At 39.1% G+C, this 16,655-nt stretch overlaps 1 protein-coding gene across 4 annotated transcripts in view; it reads left to right on the top strand.

The window, feature by feature from the left end:
• The first annotated feature begins 7,842 nt into the window (after positions 1-7,842).
• The window catches only part of Trim9 (E3 ubiquitin-protein ligase Trim9), a 593,684-nt gene continuing 584,871 nt past the window's right edge, over positions 7,843-16,655 (top strand). For all 4 annotated transcript variants that reach the window (XM_083124911.1, XM_083124913.1, XM_083124912.1 and 1 more), the window contains exon 1: positions 7,843-8,633. In XM_083124911.1, coding sequence (XP_082981037.1) covers positions 7,863-8,633 — 771 coding nt within the window. In that variant the 5' untranslated portion in view covers positions 7,843-7,862. The remainder of the gene's footprint in view (positions 8,634-16,655) is intronic.

The following is a 16,655-nucleotide window of genomic DNA, read 5'->3' on the forward strand; positions in this document are numbered from 1 at the left end:
GAACAAAGCAAGATCCGAAAAGTTGTTCATTGATGCAGTTAGGTTATTTTACGTCGATTTTCTGACACTTTTGCTAATCGCGACGATGAGGATGAGTGAGTATATGATGAAATTGATCAAGGAACACTTGAGGAGGTGTGTTGGTATATAGAAACAACACAAAGTCCAGAGATGAAACAATACGTCTACAATGTTTTGTTAATGTGTGACCAGACAGTTTTTGTACCTGTAAATAGTCCGTGTATCTTTTCTTCTACCAGAACAGCGTATGCAGCTGACACGCATAGTATGTAATTGTGCCGTTCTGTTCTACATGTGTACGAATTAAATGTACTACTTCTCACAGGAAGGTTAACTTTCAATGTATCATTTATCCAAATTGACTAATATAACAACAGGATGTTTGTGAGTGTCGATTCATCAATTTCATCATATCATCAGTCATCCCCATCTTCGCAAATAAACTAGCGGGCAAGAACCTTATCAACTTAGAAAATCTGCCTTCTCCCGGCCCGACCCCTGCCACACACTATACCAGGTACCGTGTCAAAACTCGCAGCCCAATGAATTCACTGCAACTAAAACCCCAAGAAATCAAACATCCATTTCCCGAGACAAAGACATTTCCTATCGTTAGTAAGAATCGTTTAATAATATGATTAGAGGGAAATGGGGAAAATTCCATCCAACTCCACCCAAGCTTAAACATTTATCTCGAACTATCAGTATGTAACGAATGATAGCTTGAGTACCTATTGGCTTCTATGATTGCTATTCATTCCTAAAATTTTATTTGCAGGGGTGATCCCCCCTTACCAACCAAAAACCAAAAACGCGTAGTTCTCCAATCAACTGATTTGGTCACTGAACTACTTTTCATGTTTTACATGTACCTCTCCAGATAAGCTAGCAAGAATGGGACTCCTGGAACTGCGTGCCAATAAACTAGCGGGCATGTATCTCACAACACTGCCTTCTCCGTGCCAATTAACTAGCGGGCATGTGTCTCCCAACACTGCCTTCTCCGTGCCAATAAACTAGCAGGCATGTCTCCGAAACTGCCTTCTCCCGGCCCAACCCCTGCCCACACTATACCAGGTACCGTGTCAAAGCTCGCAGCCCAACGGATTCACTGCAATTAAAACCTTAAGAAATCAAACATCCATTTCCCGAGACAAAGACATTTCCTATCGTTAGTAAGAATCGTTTAATTATATGATTAGAGGGAAATGGGGAAAATTCCATCCAACTCCACCCAAGCTTAAACATTTATCTCGAACTATCAGTATGTAATTAATGATAGCTTGAGTACCTATTGGCTTCTATGATTGCTATTCATTCCTAAAATTTTAATTGCAGGGGTGATCCCCCCCTTACCAACCAAAAACCAAAAACGCGTAGTTCTCCAATCAACTGATTTGGTCACTGAACTACTTTTCATGTTGTACATGAGCTACCTTTCCAGGTAAGCTAGCAACAAAGGGAATATATAAACTAGCGGGTAAATTATCTTCCGATAGTGCCTTCCCCCAGCCCAACCCGTGTCCTACACATTTTAGAGTGTCAAAGCTCGCAGCCCAGTGAATTCACTGCAATTAAAATCTTAAGAAATGGGGAAAATGCCATTCAACCCACCCAAATTTAAACATTCATCTCGAACTATCTGTATGGAACGAAAGCAAAGATAGCTTGAGTATGTTCTTTATACATATGACTATATAAATATAATTTTCCATATGACTAGGTCTTTTTTTAAGTTATAAATGCATACAAACCTTAATTCACAATCACTATATACCTACTCTCATTCTCAATTCAACCTAAATAATATGGAATACAACATACATATTCCAGAAATTAAAACAAATGTTACCTTCTTCGATTTCCATACTTAATTTTGAAACTGAAAATTTTGTATGGAAGGTACAATACTTGCATTTTGTTGAGAGTTGTAAATGGGTGGTATTATTTCTGTAAGCAAAATTGTACTATAGCCTTACATAACATGTATCAAACTATTTATACTCTTACGAACATTAATTTATATACTCTGAAGTTTTTACCTTCAAGTGTTGTATTGTTTATAAGATGGTTACTTAGTAACATGGACCAACAAAATTCACACTGGCATTCTTGCAAAGAATAATGATTCTGTTAATTGACATTTAACCTACAATTGTTGTATTATTTATAAAATGATTACTTAGTGACATGAACCAACTCGAAAAACACTAGCATTCTTGCAAATTATATTGTTTTTGTTAATTGACATTAAGTTAAAAATAACAATTATACGAAGCAGCAAGACGCATAAGATACCGCAACCGGCTTAATGGAACACAAGTCATGCAGTATTCGGATGAGTGGCTGTCGCAATATCAGGTTCAATGTGCAATACTAAATTGAGTAAACAACTTAGAACAAGGTCAGAAGAAAGTCAAAAGCAAATAAGTAGAATAGAAATGATCAGGTCTAGCTACTTAGCCTAATTCTAGTATAATATAGCTCCTACAATGAGCCGGACCTTGTGGCCGAGTGGTTAGTACATCGCGCTGCGACGCCAAGGGTCCCGGGTTCGAATCCCGCTCGGGCTTGGTTCATTGTGAATGTCCATTCATCAATTTCATCATTTCATCAATCATCCTCATTTTCGCAAATTAGCCAAGAGACACAAAACACGAAGTACAAAATAAACTAAATCAATCAATCAAGCTCCTACAATGTAATGCAATGTTAAATGACCTATTAGCACAACAATAGTGCGAAAGGGAAGAATATCGAGATAAAGCAAACCAAGACAGAAAAAAAGAGAACTAGAACTAATGTTGCCGAAACCCAACAAACATTCAAAGTCCCAATTATTACTCCTGTTCGGTACTGACTCTTAATCGTTGCTTATGGATGTGCTTACATTATAAATACAGATACACCTTAATTCACAAACATTACATAACTATTTTCACTAAATAATATGAAATACAACATACATAAGCCTATTTCAGAAATAAAATGTTACCTTCTCTATATTGCATCCAAATAAACACCTTAATTTTGAAACTGAAAATGTTGTATGACAGGTACGATACTTGCATTTTGTAGAGAGTTGTTCATGAGAGGTACTATTCCTGCAAGCAAAATTCTGCTATTGGCTTCCATAGCATGTATCAAACTATTTATATCTTAAGAATAGTCATTTATATACAGTCAAGTTTTTTTCGTTTAATTGTTGCATTATTTATAAAATGGTTACTGAGTAACATGAACCAACAAAAAACACACTGGCATTCTTGCAAAGTATAATGATTCTGTTAATTGACATTTAATCTTCAATTGTTGCATTACTTATAAAATGGTTACTTAGTAACATGAACGAACAAAAACACACTGGCATTCTTGCAAAGTAGCTATAATGATTCTGATTCTGTTAATTGACATTTAATCTTCAATTGTTGCATTACTTATAAAATGGTTACTTAGTAACATGAACGAACAAAAAACACACTGGCATTCTTGCAAAGTATAATGATTCTGTTAATTGACATTTAATCTTCAATTATTGCATCATTTATAAAATGGTTATTTAGTAACATGAACCAACATAAAAGTTGACAGTTGAAGTGGATGGACGTGCTTGAATAGAGCTCCGCTCTTTCAACACTTTTTTCTTCTTTTTTTATGTAGCCAGTGCGGCATTCTATTCTCCACCCCTGTACATTGCCACAAATTCCGCCAGTGGCGCGACGAGCTCGCTGAGCAACATTTTCGCTCGTTGAGCAGACAGATCACTTACTTGACGGTATGAGTGAGTGAGATGGCCTAGCCCAGTACTCTAGGAAGAACTGCATTTTGCTGCATGTGGGCCCCGAAACCTCTAACGAAGATGTATACAGCATCGCGCTCCAGTCATTTCAAAATAAACCTTCAACTGCATGCAGCACATCGACCAGTGCCTCAGGCTTGGCCCTCCAAAAATATCTTCTGCGGAAGTCTTGAGATCGGGAAAATTCCTCATCATAGTAAAATTTGTAAGTTACCGCTCCAGGAACGAGGTGTGGAAGTCTAAAAAGCTGCAAAAGAGCTCGTCTCTATTAATTACTGAGTCACTAACCGCCTACAGACAGAGGGGGATGAGTGATGATATGATGAAGGTGATGAATGGACACTCACAAACATCCATGCCCAGGCCAGGATTCGAACCCGGGACCCCTGGCGTCATAGCGCGATGTGCTATTTTTTTTTTTTAAAAGGAATACCCCTACGTGGCGGTATCCCAGATTTTACACACAACGTTTCTTTCAATATAGTACGGTCAAATTGTGAAAAATTGAAAATGTCACTAAAAGGCTTTATTTTTTAACCCTATTGTATTGTCACGCATCGTCTGCTTGTATACGTCGGCTGCAACAGCCAGAGTAGTTGGCTAGACATTGTAACTCCTTGTTACAATGAAGCGAATATATGTTTATCTTAACAGTGTGGGTTTGAAACAGGATTCTTTACAAACACAAATGGTCCAGGAAGATGTCTAGAGCTAATAAGCTAGAAGATCAGTTTTCTTTTGTCATCATAAAGCAGGGAAATTCACAGAGCAATCCGAAAGCAAAGGAATCAATACTGTATTGCCGTAATGTTGGAAGCGAGTTGCATTGCCGCTACGACAGCGCCTCTGGTGGCACGCTTTCGCATTCGCACTAGTCCGCGTGCACGGCAGCCCAGTCGTGTAGTGATGGGTTCAAGCCGTTCATTTGTGCGAGTCGACTCATGAGCGCTCGCTCACTGAGAAGAGTCGTTCAAATGAGTCGTTCAAAAGAGTCGTCAAGCTTCTTTTTCTCGAAACACATGCCTGAAGAGGAGGAAGGGGGGTAGGAGGTGTTGAAGCACATGATTGTATTTAAATAAACGAACACAACGGAATATATCAGCCTCTGTCCTTCAAGATTAATAAATTGTATTGCATTTTTGTGTATGTGTGTGCGTGTAGCCGACTAGATGGCCAAGATTCTGAAGTAATCGACATTTGATCTTGTCACAGAAGTTCCTGGGTTCTAGTCCCGGTCTGGGCAAGGATATTCTTTATGAGTGTCCCTTCATCTATATCATCACGCATCATCCTCATCGTCGCGATTACTTAAAATTTGAAGAAAAGCGGCATAAAATAAGAAAAATACAAATACGAGTCTGTGTGTGTGGATATACATATGTGTAAACAGTAAACACACACGCACAAACAAAATTTATTGCACATACTTGTTTTTATTACTCTGCCTCATGAGTGAGATTTTCTATATTTGTATCTTGTTTCAGTTTACATTTCATGCTGCGGATAATGCAAATTATGCAGTACGATAGCATACACAGAAATGCTATATAATTATATCAACCTTTTATTAGTAATAACGTGCATTTACATATTCTTCCTTTTTTTGCATTCGATCACTGGTTTTAATATCGCAACAAATGTGAGAAAGCGAGTCAACAAAATGCACTCCAGATCTGCGCTGCGACACATGCTTGCATTTCCACGAGCATCGCTCGTTCACGACTCTTGAAACAGCACGAAGAGTCACAGCACAGTCCCACGACTCTTTCCCCATCATTCGTTCACGACTCTCGAGACGGCACGAAGAGTCATTAAGCACCTTAACGACTCGCTCGCCTTAGCGACTCTTCTCCTCCCTCATCGTTCACGACTCTCGAGACGGCACGAAGAGTCATTAAGCACCTTAACGACTCGCTCGCCTTAGCGACTCTTCTGCTCACTCGTCGTTCGCTCGCGAGTCGCGAGCTCTCTTACACAAGGCGCGGCGGCGGCAGTCTCGCCAGCAGACTGGATCTACAGTTTAGAGTAGGATCCACCCGCTCGCTCTCCGCGGATGGCTAACAGCTGTGTTTAAGAAATATATATCGCTCTTGAACATTATCCATGTCCATCCCATATCCATGTCCATAGCTTTTTGTTGTTCTACAGTCATTCAATATAAGTTTCTGCCAATATCATAATGTATGATCGAATTTCTATAAAGCGGGCCAAATTATACGTATGTATTTTTTTTTAATGTTGCTTTCTACTAGTAAAACACCTTAACACGTAGGCTCACCGCAGATGGCCAACAGCTGTTTATATCACTCGTGAACATGACCCATGTCCATCTTACGTAGTTGTTCCTAATTCTGCAGTCATTCAATAAAAGCTTTTTTGCAGTATCATGTACGATGAGATTTATGATTAAACTTCTATATTTATTATTTAATGCTGTTTTCATTAGTAAAATATTTCCACGTTAATGTTAATGAAATATTTCACGTCATATGAAAACGACTTTGTCAGACAATGTTTAAAGTTCACTTTATGCTCAGATAGTCTAATCGGGATTGAAGCTACATTTTAAAATGGGGTCTAAATCACTGGGCAAGGTGCCTCCACCGAGGATCGAATCCGAGACAGGAAGCGATTTCCTTACCAGGATTTAACAAGGAATGAAAGGATGGCTGAATAACATAAATAAAACATACTCCATGGTGTAATTCTTAACTGAATATAAAAAATTGTAAGTTATAATTTTTGTTTTAATACATGTTTCTTATTTTCACTAAAGGTTTATCATTTGAACTTGTGCTTGCTGCTTGTATTACGTCATTTTCGGATTTGGAGTAACAGAAAACAAAAGGTGTTTATTGTCTTTGATCTTGCTTTAGAAAATAATGATTGGTTGATTGATTTGGTTTATTTTACTTCGCTTTTCTGTCACTTTTTTTGGGTAATCGCGAAGATCAGGATGAGTAATGAGGTGTACTAACCACTCCACCATGGAGGCCGGCGCTTTAGAAAATAATTAAAAGTAACAATCGCTTTCCACACTAAGTATTTTGTGTTGCAAATTATAAATTACTCCCCCCCTTTTCTGATTCACCCTAATAGCATAGTGGTTAACGCTGTCATGTATTAAAATGCTTTGCTTGGCAAAAATTGCTATAAGTCCACTTTTATGCTCCAATAGGCTAATCGGGTCTCCCCGATGGCGTAGTGATAACGTCGCCGGTAATCAAGGGGTACCGTGTTCAATACAAAGTGGAGGTTCGGATCCCACTTTAAACTGTAGGTCCAGTCCCGACTATCCTATCTGCACATAAAGTGGACTTGAACAATAACAACTCAAAATAGGCTAATCGGAATATTGTAATCAAGAGGTCTGTGCCTAACACCTTCCCAAAATTTTTACAAGACTCCCCTAATATTTTTTACTAACATTTAATTTCTTGTAATTTTAGCGCTAATGGTTTGGCCGAACTTGAAATTACAGGACAAATTTGTTGGCTGTTCTTCGCTGCCCGTCATGGGCTGGGGTTGCGCGCTCTCTCTCTGCAAACAACAGTCGCGAGCTCGCGAGTCGACTCTTTCCTTCGTTCAAAGAGTCGTGGCACACTTTAGCGACTCTTTGAACGAAGGAAAGAGTCGACTCGCGAGCATGCTCCTTCCCCTCTCATCGTACACGGCACGTTTCTGCCCGCTTCACTCAACTAGGGGTAGGGAAAAGGAACAGAGAGGACCCCCCCTCCCTCTCCTCTCCAGTCCCCATTTTCTGCCCGCAGAATCGACTTGCTTTCTTTCAAAAATTCCGGCCGCCAGGCGAGTATACACTTGCGCATGCGCCTTCCTCGCAAAATTCGTGGAAAGGAAAGGGAATAATGGAATAATAGTTGCTTGGCGGGCGGAGGAGTCGTGGCACACATACGACTCTTTGAACGTGTCGTTCAATTCTGGTGAACGAGTCGTTCACCGCTCACAAGAGAGAGTCGTTACTTTTGAACGACTCGTTCACGAACGACCCATCACTACAGTCGTGGTAGAGAAGTGATCGAGGATGGAGGAGGAGTTAAGGTGTTCCGCGTGTAAACAGCTTTACAGCAATCCGGTATTGTTGCCATGTTACCACGCCCTCTGTCTGAACTGTGCAGTTCATTTGCAACAGCCGGCACCCCAAAATCCGGCCCAGCCTGCACCAGCAGAACCCGTGAACGAAACCATCGCGGAATTGGGACCCGACTACCCAGACGTGGATAAACTCTCGATTTTGAGCGAAACAGACAGCGGCGTGGTGTGTAACAGCCGGCCAAACAGTTACGTTGGTACTCCCAACATACAAGGGATCCTGTTCCCTCCTCTTCAAAGCAGTGCACTGTCTTTGACCTGCCCTCTGTGTCATAAGGTTGTCTACTTCGACGAAAACGGAGCCCACAATCTGCCGAAGTATCGTGCCATGCAAACAATTGTGGACAAATATGGAGAGAGCAAGAACTTAACTATAAAGTGTCAACTGTGTGAATCAGAACCGCGCGACGCTACCGTTATGTGTGAGCAGTGCGAGGTGTTTTATTGTTCTGCTTGTAGAGACAGCTGTCACCCTGCCAGAGGTCCTTTGGCAAAACACACCCTCCTCTCTCCACAGCAAGGAAAAGTCGCCCTCAGAAGCAAGACTCGAAGCAAGGACCAACAGTGCGGCGAACATACAGAAGAGGCATTGTCCATGTATTGTATGGTGTGCAAGATACCTGTTTGTCCCCTGTGTCTGCATGAAAGCAGGCACACAAGTCATGATGTGCAAGCAATCAATGCTATGTGCAAGGCCCAAAAGGTTAGTACAATAATTCACTTTTCTGACCGCAATTTCTTGTTCTGTAAACAGAAGGGTTTGGACTCGATTGACTGATCTATCTGCGAACGTTGCTTGTCGTGTCGGAATCTGTAAAACGTTTGTCATTTGTCCGTATGTATATTAATCGAAATTACGAAGAGCACGACACACTTTTTCTTATTGCAAGTTCATTGTAGTTGCAATTGTGAAGTTTTTGTCAACATAATTATTCTTGCTATGAAAAAAACACAAGAAAATGACAAACGTTATTAACCAAGTACAATTACTAATCTAACGGCAGTACTGTTTAATGCTATACTGTGCAAGGGCAACAAAAATGTTTGTCCGTCTTACAATGTTATTAGGCCTTTACAATTCTTTATGGTTTTCTTTGGCACTGATGTAAACCCGACTGTTTATTTATACACCGAATGGTGCACTCAAATAGACTGTGCCCTCGGATTTAGTAGTTTTGATTGGCACAGAGCGATTCTAGGAACCATGTGGTATTGATGGAAAGTTGTGAGGCCTAACGTGTATGCTAGTTTTACGATAAGCTCCCCCCCCCCCCCCGTTACAAGAGGCGGGGCCATGATTAAGTCACTCCGAGGCGGAGTGAAATGTGCACTTTCCACCAAAGAACGTGCTGAAGCCAACTGCAGTGCCATCGCTAAAATTACACCCAATTACTTCAGTACTAAATAATCGAAGAAATGGTGCTTATAACAAGCTATGCTTTCAATTTTGCGAAATTTATATTTAGGGTGACGTGACGTTATATTCTTGAAGTGTACAAACATAACGGTTTACTTTTCACGGGCACGTATCATAATCTACGTACGACATTTAACCTACGGTAAGATCTTTTAGTTTTTATTCAAAGTATGCCATTGCGTATTTAGCTATTTTGGACTAAAAATCATACCTTGAATAATAACACTGGTTGCCGACAAGGCAAGAGTTTTTTGCTGCATGAAAAATAATTATACGGTAGTAGATCCCGCTTTGTTGCCATTGAACGACCACAGCCAGTGAAGCGTAAAGACATTGTTGCCAAATCTACGGACTGGCAGGAGGCAAGGTGTTTCCCAACTGCTACCGATGATATATTGTTTTTTGTTACTAAAAAGACCGGTTAGTGCCGTGAATCGGTCTTTTCATTTTTTGGGCTGACAGATATAAACTGACTTTATTTCCTTCCCAAATGTTTGCCGTACATCGCCGTCGTTATAATTTTTGATACTACCGTTATAGGCGTCGAGTGGTATAAATATGCGTAGAAACTAACCTAACTAAAAAACAAGGGGCTGCATAGGGTGGGGGGAGGGGACATCACCCAGTTTTATTCCAAATCGATGGCCGAGTGCATAAGTGGTCGACCCTAGATCTTGCCACTGAATGTGGGTTTGAGTCCTGGCCCGGCGGCCTGGATGTTTCTCCTTTGTGTCACTTCCTACATCATTTTTATCTAATAATAGTTAATTTTCATCGTCACGATTAATCTAAAGAGGCAGAAAAGTAACGCAATATAAGAGAATATAAACAAACGGATTATGGGCACTTGATGTCGTATAAAAAGGAACGTCCAGTGTTGACAAATTTTACAATTCAATGTATGCCAGATACAGTCTGTAGCAGTCTGACATTTTTTTAGTTCCATCCGTATATTTGCATTGTGTAATTCTAAATGCTCATAATAATTGAGGAATGTGAGGGTTTGTTATCTAGTGTAACAGATGTTTTGCATATCTGTTATTGCTTTCAGGGAACGTATTACATTTGATCATCTTGTAGTATTTTTTAAAATTATTATTTCAGGCTGACCCATTAATAACCATATTATGGTACTATCTTGTATTATGCTTCGAGTTTTTGAAGTGGATTCACATTATAACATTGTTTCTTGCACATAATTAATCAACAGCAGTATTCGAAATTACTACTTTAGTGCTTATCTATGTGTCGACTAAACAATTCATACGCTATAAACACTATGTGTTTACTATGTAATACTATGTGTTTCCACCTGGCCAGGTATCGAAGCCAGAACCCCTGTTCACTAAAGTAAGTGTATGCTTGCTACTGTTTCGTCAGTTCCTGTCTTTGTGTTGATTTGAATAATCGCGACTATGTGTAATGATGATTGATGACTTACAAAAGAGGATTGATTGAGTGATGAAATTAGTTTATTTTACTTCACTTTTGTGCCACTTTTGTAATCGCGAAGATGAGGATGAGTGATTTGATGAGAAGAATGTACACACACAAAGAATACCCATGCCCAGGCCGGGATTCGAACCCAGGACAAAGGAGGAAATGTAAAAATTATCTCCTCAAAACTTCCTTCTTTGCAGTATCAATCAATTTTTGTCCCTTGCACTGTAAGCACTGGAATGTTAGGATCTTTAGATTTTGAAGTGCGTGTTGATCAAAAGGTTCACTTTTTTAAGGAATATTCGCAATAAATTCAGACTGCATTTTGTTAATTTCCTGCATGACATTTCACTATTGAATTCCATTTTAGTGACTAAACTTTACATTTGACACCAAATAATACGCCAGATATTTGCCAGATAACATTTATAACATCCAACCCTTTTTTAAGATTTTTGTACAGTGTCTCTCAAAAGTTTTAGGACAACGACATTTTAAACTAGGCAACCCAATTTACACAAGCCGTTGGTGGGTTGCGTGCAGAGTTAGGCTCAATTTCAGGGTTGCCACATGCACAATAGATATTTATAAAATACGCGAAAGAAATATAAACAATTATTATTGTATAAAATTATTAAAAATATCACTATTATATCGCAAATGACAAAATTCTTTCTGAAATAAAAAAATAGGTTTTCTAGTATTTCATCGCTGATGAGTCTACAGAAAGGAAAAGAGGTGAGAGGAAACGAAGGAGAGGAGAAAGAGAAAGCGAAAGGAGAAGAGGAAAAGTAGAGGAGAGAAGAAAGAGAGGATAGACGAGGAGAGGAGAAAGAGAAAGCGAAAGGAGAAGAGGAAAAGTAGAGGAGAGAAGAAAGAGAGAATAGACGAGGAGAGGAGATGTAGTGAGGAGAATGGAAAAAGATTCGAGGAGAGATGAGGAAATAAGAACAAAGAAGAGAAAAGAGGAGGAAAACGAGAGGAGAGGAGAGGAGAGGAGAGGAGGAGACGAGAAGAGGGAAGTGGAGAGTAGAGTAAAGGAGAGAAAAAGAGAAGAACGAAAAAAGAGAGTGCAGTGGATTCGGAAATATAAGACAGGAAAGGAGATAAGAGGAGTGGAGAAGAGTGGGATGGAGATAAGATGCGAGAAAAGTAGGGAAGGCGATATGAGATAAAAGCAGAACAGAAAGAGGGGAGAGAAGGAGAAGGAACTAGAGAGAAGAGGTAGTTGCAGAAAATGTCGTCTGAGAGTCAAGAATGGATGCATTGGTCAAATTATCGACATGAAACATTCAATAACATTTTGAAATGTATTGGAGAATATATTAGATCGGTGCGAAATGCCTTTTGGCTGAGTTCAGAGCAAATTAAAATCTTCCATGTAAGATCTTTGATTTTACCTGCGATTACACCACTAAAAAAATGAACGTACTTTTTAATATTTATAAGAATTATTCAATTTTTCTCTACTTCTCGGTTCGTTGAAATTGAGATTTTGTAATTTAATATTTCCCCTCCCCCCATCGTTAATTCCAAACTGAATCATTCCGTTTCACACGGCGTGGACAATGAACACAATGGGATATGTCTAAAACTTACGAAAATTTTCTGCCACCGGAAGGGTTTGAACCTACGACCATCAGATTGACAATCCTGAACGGTAGCCACTACCCTCCAAGCTTTCGCTCCTTAAGCAAGGTAAAAGGAGCTGACCAATGTGTAATGTAGATGTAACTCTCCTGCATGTAACGTGCAAACAAGTTTTGTTTGTAACAAAGAAAACGAAAGTAGTAAGACTCGGCGAAAACATTTAATGGAGAATTGCACATGGTGAGAACTTTTCATTCGATATTTGCGGAGGTATCCTTGCATTGAACTCAAGTGGGAAAAGGGGTAAAATTAGCATGTCCTGAATTGCCACACATATAAATAGTTATTTCATTAATATTTGTCAATGTCTTTGAAGCAGTACACAATTATCGTTGGAGTATCATAATTCACGATCTTATATATAAAAATATCCCGTTGAACGTGTGTCAATTCATTTATTTGTTTATTTTTTTTTTATAAATTTCATATGCAGAACAATGTAGCGACTATATACTGCTATTACAAATAATGTTACCATGCTCTTGTTTAATGAAAGGGATTCTTTTTTAAGGAACATCTAGTATGGAGGATCGAACGTGGGACCGCAATGCTTTCAAGAACTCTAACCAATACACTACGCCCTTTGTTTTCTTGGAGCTACAGTTCCTAATTATTCTGTCGCCTCAATATTGTAACGTTATCTGCAAAAAAGAAGTTAAATACTCAGATATAGCTCTGTACTTCTAGAATTACTTTATACACATGCATTTGAAATTTAAATCTGAATTTCTTTCTTCGTATTAGTATATCTAAGCTTGTGAATATATTTTATTTGTAATTTTATAACGGTTTCATGAACATCTACGAAATAGTTCCTTATAACTTGGAATATGGTGAATAGATATGAAATGTCTTGAAATTAATTTTCGACCACTAGATTTTGGCAAGGGAATTATGTGTGATCCGTTTCCAGTCATTCATTGCTTAAACAAACGTTTTAAAACTACGTGGAATTTTCATTCTGGGATAAGTTTCTTTACTTGCTACATGTATGCGAACTACACTCTGTCCCACTTATCTCTGGAGCAGGTGAACGAAAAAAAGTATCTGAGCAGCGATGAACACGTGAGAGGAAACGGATTGCGTGGAGGGAGGAAAACCACTGCAGTTACCAGCCTTCCCAGCAGCGTGCACTGATTCGCTCTGTCCACTCGATCCCCTCTCCCCACTTCTCTTCTGCTATGCGTGGCTTTGCTCCAGAGATGCTGGGACAGGGTACAGTTAATTGTTTCTCAAAAGGTATCATCTATGTCTGTATGCCACACATTGAATTCTTACTCACCTGGAAAAAAATGTCAATTTGTATTCAGGGGTAGTTTCACACTTACAAACTATTTTGGCCTTGATGAGAAGTTTAGTGTAAGTAGGCATTTTGTTTATAATTTTGAAATTGAAGTCGTCTAAGGTTGAAATCCTCATATTTAGGGCTTGAACTCGTCATCCCAAGAGGTTGAAGATCGTCCTCTACTTTGTGCGTGACCTTCTTTATTTTTCTATTCATAATTCATCCTCATCGTCGCGATTAGCCAAAGGTAAGATAAGAAAAGGCCTCCTCCGTGACCGTGCGGTCAAAGGAGCTGTGCTTTGGACTCCGACTGCAGGACGGCATGGATTCGAGTCCGCCTATGCTCACTCTCTAGGTTCTCGGCCTGTGTATGGGACCGGTAGAAACCCACCATCGTGAAGAAATTGGGGAGCTACGAGTGAGTAGCGTAACCCGGTCTCGGAAATCTCCTATGGGGCATGTTCCTGGGTAAACAAAAAATAATCGATCAGACAATTCGATCATCGAAGGCGATAAAATAACCTCCGGTTGACCAAGTTGCCAATATAAATAAATGGAATACAGATTGTCTTCGAGCTTACATTGTTAAAAAGGAGCAGATACACGTATTACTATCCCAATAATTATTCAATACGGTTTTTTGTTTGTCAGGAATTATCACTTAAACTATTGCATGTTGAGCTGGTGCCTACCTAGCCGCCTCTGATGAAATCTACCATTCTTCAGATTCTCTTTAAAATTCGACTCTGGTCACTTGTAACGTGCTGGGTGCAGACACTGTGCATCTAACCACAGTGTTTTGCGATAAGAAGCGGCCTTGAATAGCGTGAGTGAGTCACTTTGATCGCGAGCAAGCTAGACTACCAAGCTTGTCTGCCTTTGAAAACCAAGTCATTTTTTTCATGGTTTCCGAACGCGATTGCTATTGTAGAAGTATATATGTATTCTCTCAAAAGAGCAAGAAAGGAAATTCGACCAATGTTCTCCCGTCGTCTAAAACCAAATAGTATCTATTAAACGAAAAGTTCACGATTGTCAGTAAACGGTTTAATCTATCTGAGCATAAGGTGAATGTAAATACTAAATTTAATAGAAAGATTCTCCAAAATTTCTCTTCCACTGTCTACGTAAGGTCAGTACCCAGAGGAGTGGCCATGTGGGCCATGCTACCACCTCGAACCCTAAAATATTCAAATGTGAACCTATAAATAAATAAATACGAAAATAACATCGTCGATTTTTGAAATGTGTAAAAATTTCAATTTTGCTCTTGCATAAATGAATCTGTTTCTTGCGCAAAAGTCTTCAGGCTGCAATATTGGGTGGTTTTAGTTTTATAATCATTGATGCAAGGCTAGCAGACGTCCGATTCACCGATTTAGTCAGGACAGTGCGTTACTTTCAATCCCTGTCCCGACTTTTTCGAACTGCAATCGTGATGCGAAAATGTCTCTTTATTATTATTTTTTTGTTAACTCATAATTAGACATGTTCTTTATTGTATGAATAATTCTAAGTACGCAACATAGAATTATCATGACTTTGAACTATTTTGTAATATCTGTCTGTCTGTCGCTCTCTCTGGTCTACGTCAATGACAGAAATACAAGCAATATTATTATTTATTTTTAACCCAATTAAAGGAAAGTGTAAGCATTTAAAAGAAATAAGAAAGATCATCACTGTTGCTCTTCCTTACAAATTGTTGTTCTTCGAGGAAGAAAAATTAGAAGGATTTAGTCCAGCACCTTAACACAGTGTCCCACGAGTCTCTCTTGACTAATACTGTCAAATGTCACATGATTTTATGAATAAAATTTTCCGCCTGTTTACGTATAACGTTGCACAGATTTGGTAGTTCGCACACGATGTAATTATTTCGTGTTACCTTACGCAACAGCAAATACATTTCATAAGACTGTTCTGGACTCAAGACTTGCATCAGTAAACAAGCATCCTGTCTGTTACAGTATCACAGGAAAAGAACATCGTCCTGTAATGTTCAAGCCTCTAGATATTTTCCATTAGTAATGTCTAATCACAATAATAAGTTAGAAGAAATAAATGGCATTTTCACAACTACCAATATTCTCGCTTTAATCACTTCGAAAATTATTTCTCGAAGATATCGGTTATACTACAAGAAAGGAAATCAAAATTAAAGTCAAAGTTCAACTATTATTAAAGGGACAGAATACTTAAAAAAAATTGTTGTTTCATTCAAAGGTAAAGGCGTGGTGTAGCGGTTCTTCTACCTGGTTTAAGGAACGAAAGCTTGTAGGGTAGTGGCTACCGTTCAGGTTTGTCAGTTTGATGGTCGTAGGTTCGAACCCTTCCGTTGGCAGAAAATTTTCGTAAGTTTTAGACATATCCCATTGTGTTCATTGTCCACGCCGTGTGAAACGGAATGATTCAGTTTGGAATTAACGATTGGGGGAGGGGAAATATTGAATTACAAAATCTCAATTTCAACGAACCGAGAAGTAGAGAAAAATTGAATAATTCTTATAAATATTAAAAATTACGTTCATTTTTTAGTGGTGTAATCGCAGGTAAAATCAAAGATCTTACATGGAAGATTTTAATTTGCTCTGAACTCAGCCAAAAGGCATTTCGCACCGATCTAATATATTCTCCAATACATTTCAAAATGTTATTGAATGTTTCATGTCGATAATTTGACCAATGCATCCATTCTTGACTCTCAGACGACATTTTCTGCAACTACCTCTTCTCTCCAGTTCCTTCTCCTTCTTCTCTCCCCTCTTTCTGTTCTGCTTTTATCTCATATCGCCTTCCCTACTTTTCTCGCATCTTATCTCCATCCCACTCTTCTCCACTCCTCTTATCTCCTTTCCTGTCTTATATTTCCGAATCCACTGCACTCTCTTTTTTCGTTCTTCTCTTTTTCTCTCCTTTACTCTACTCTCCAC

This window comes from Lepisma saccharinum, chromosome 7 (assembly GCF_977018435.1).
Source record: "Lepisma saccharinum chromosome 7, izLepSacc3.1, whole genome shotgun sequence".
NCBI classification, from domain to species: Eukaryota; Metazoa; Arthropoda; class Insecta; order Zygentoma; family Lepismatidae; genus Lepisma; species Lepisma saccharinum.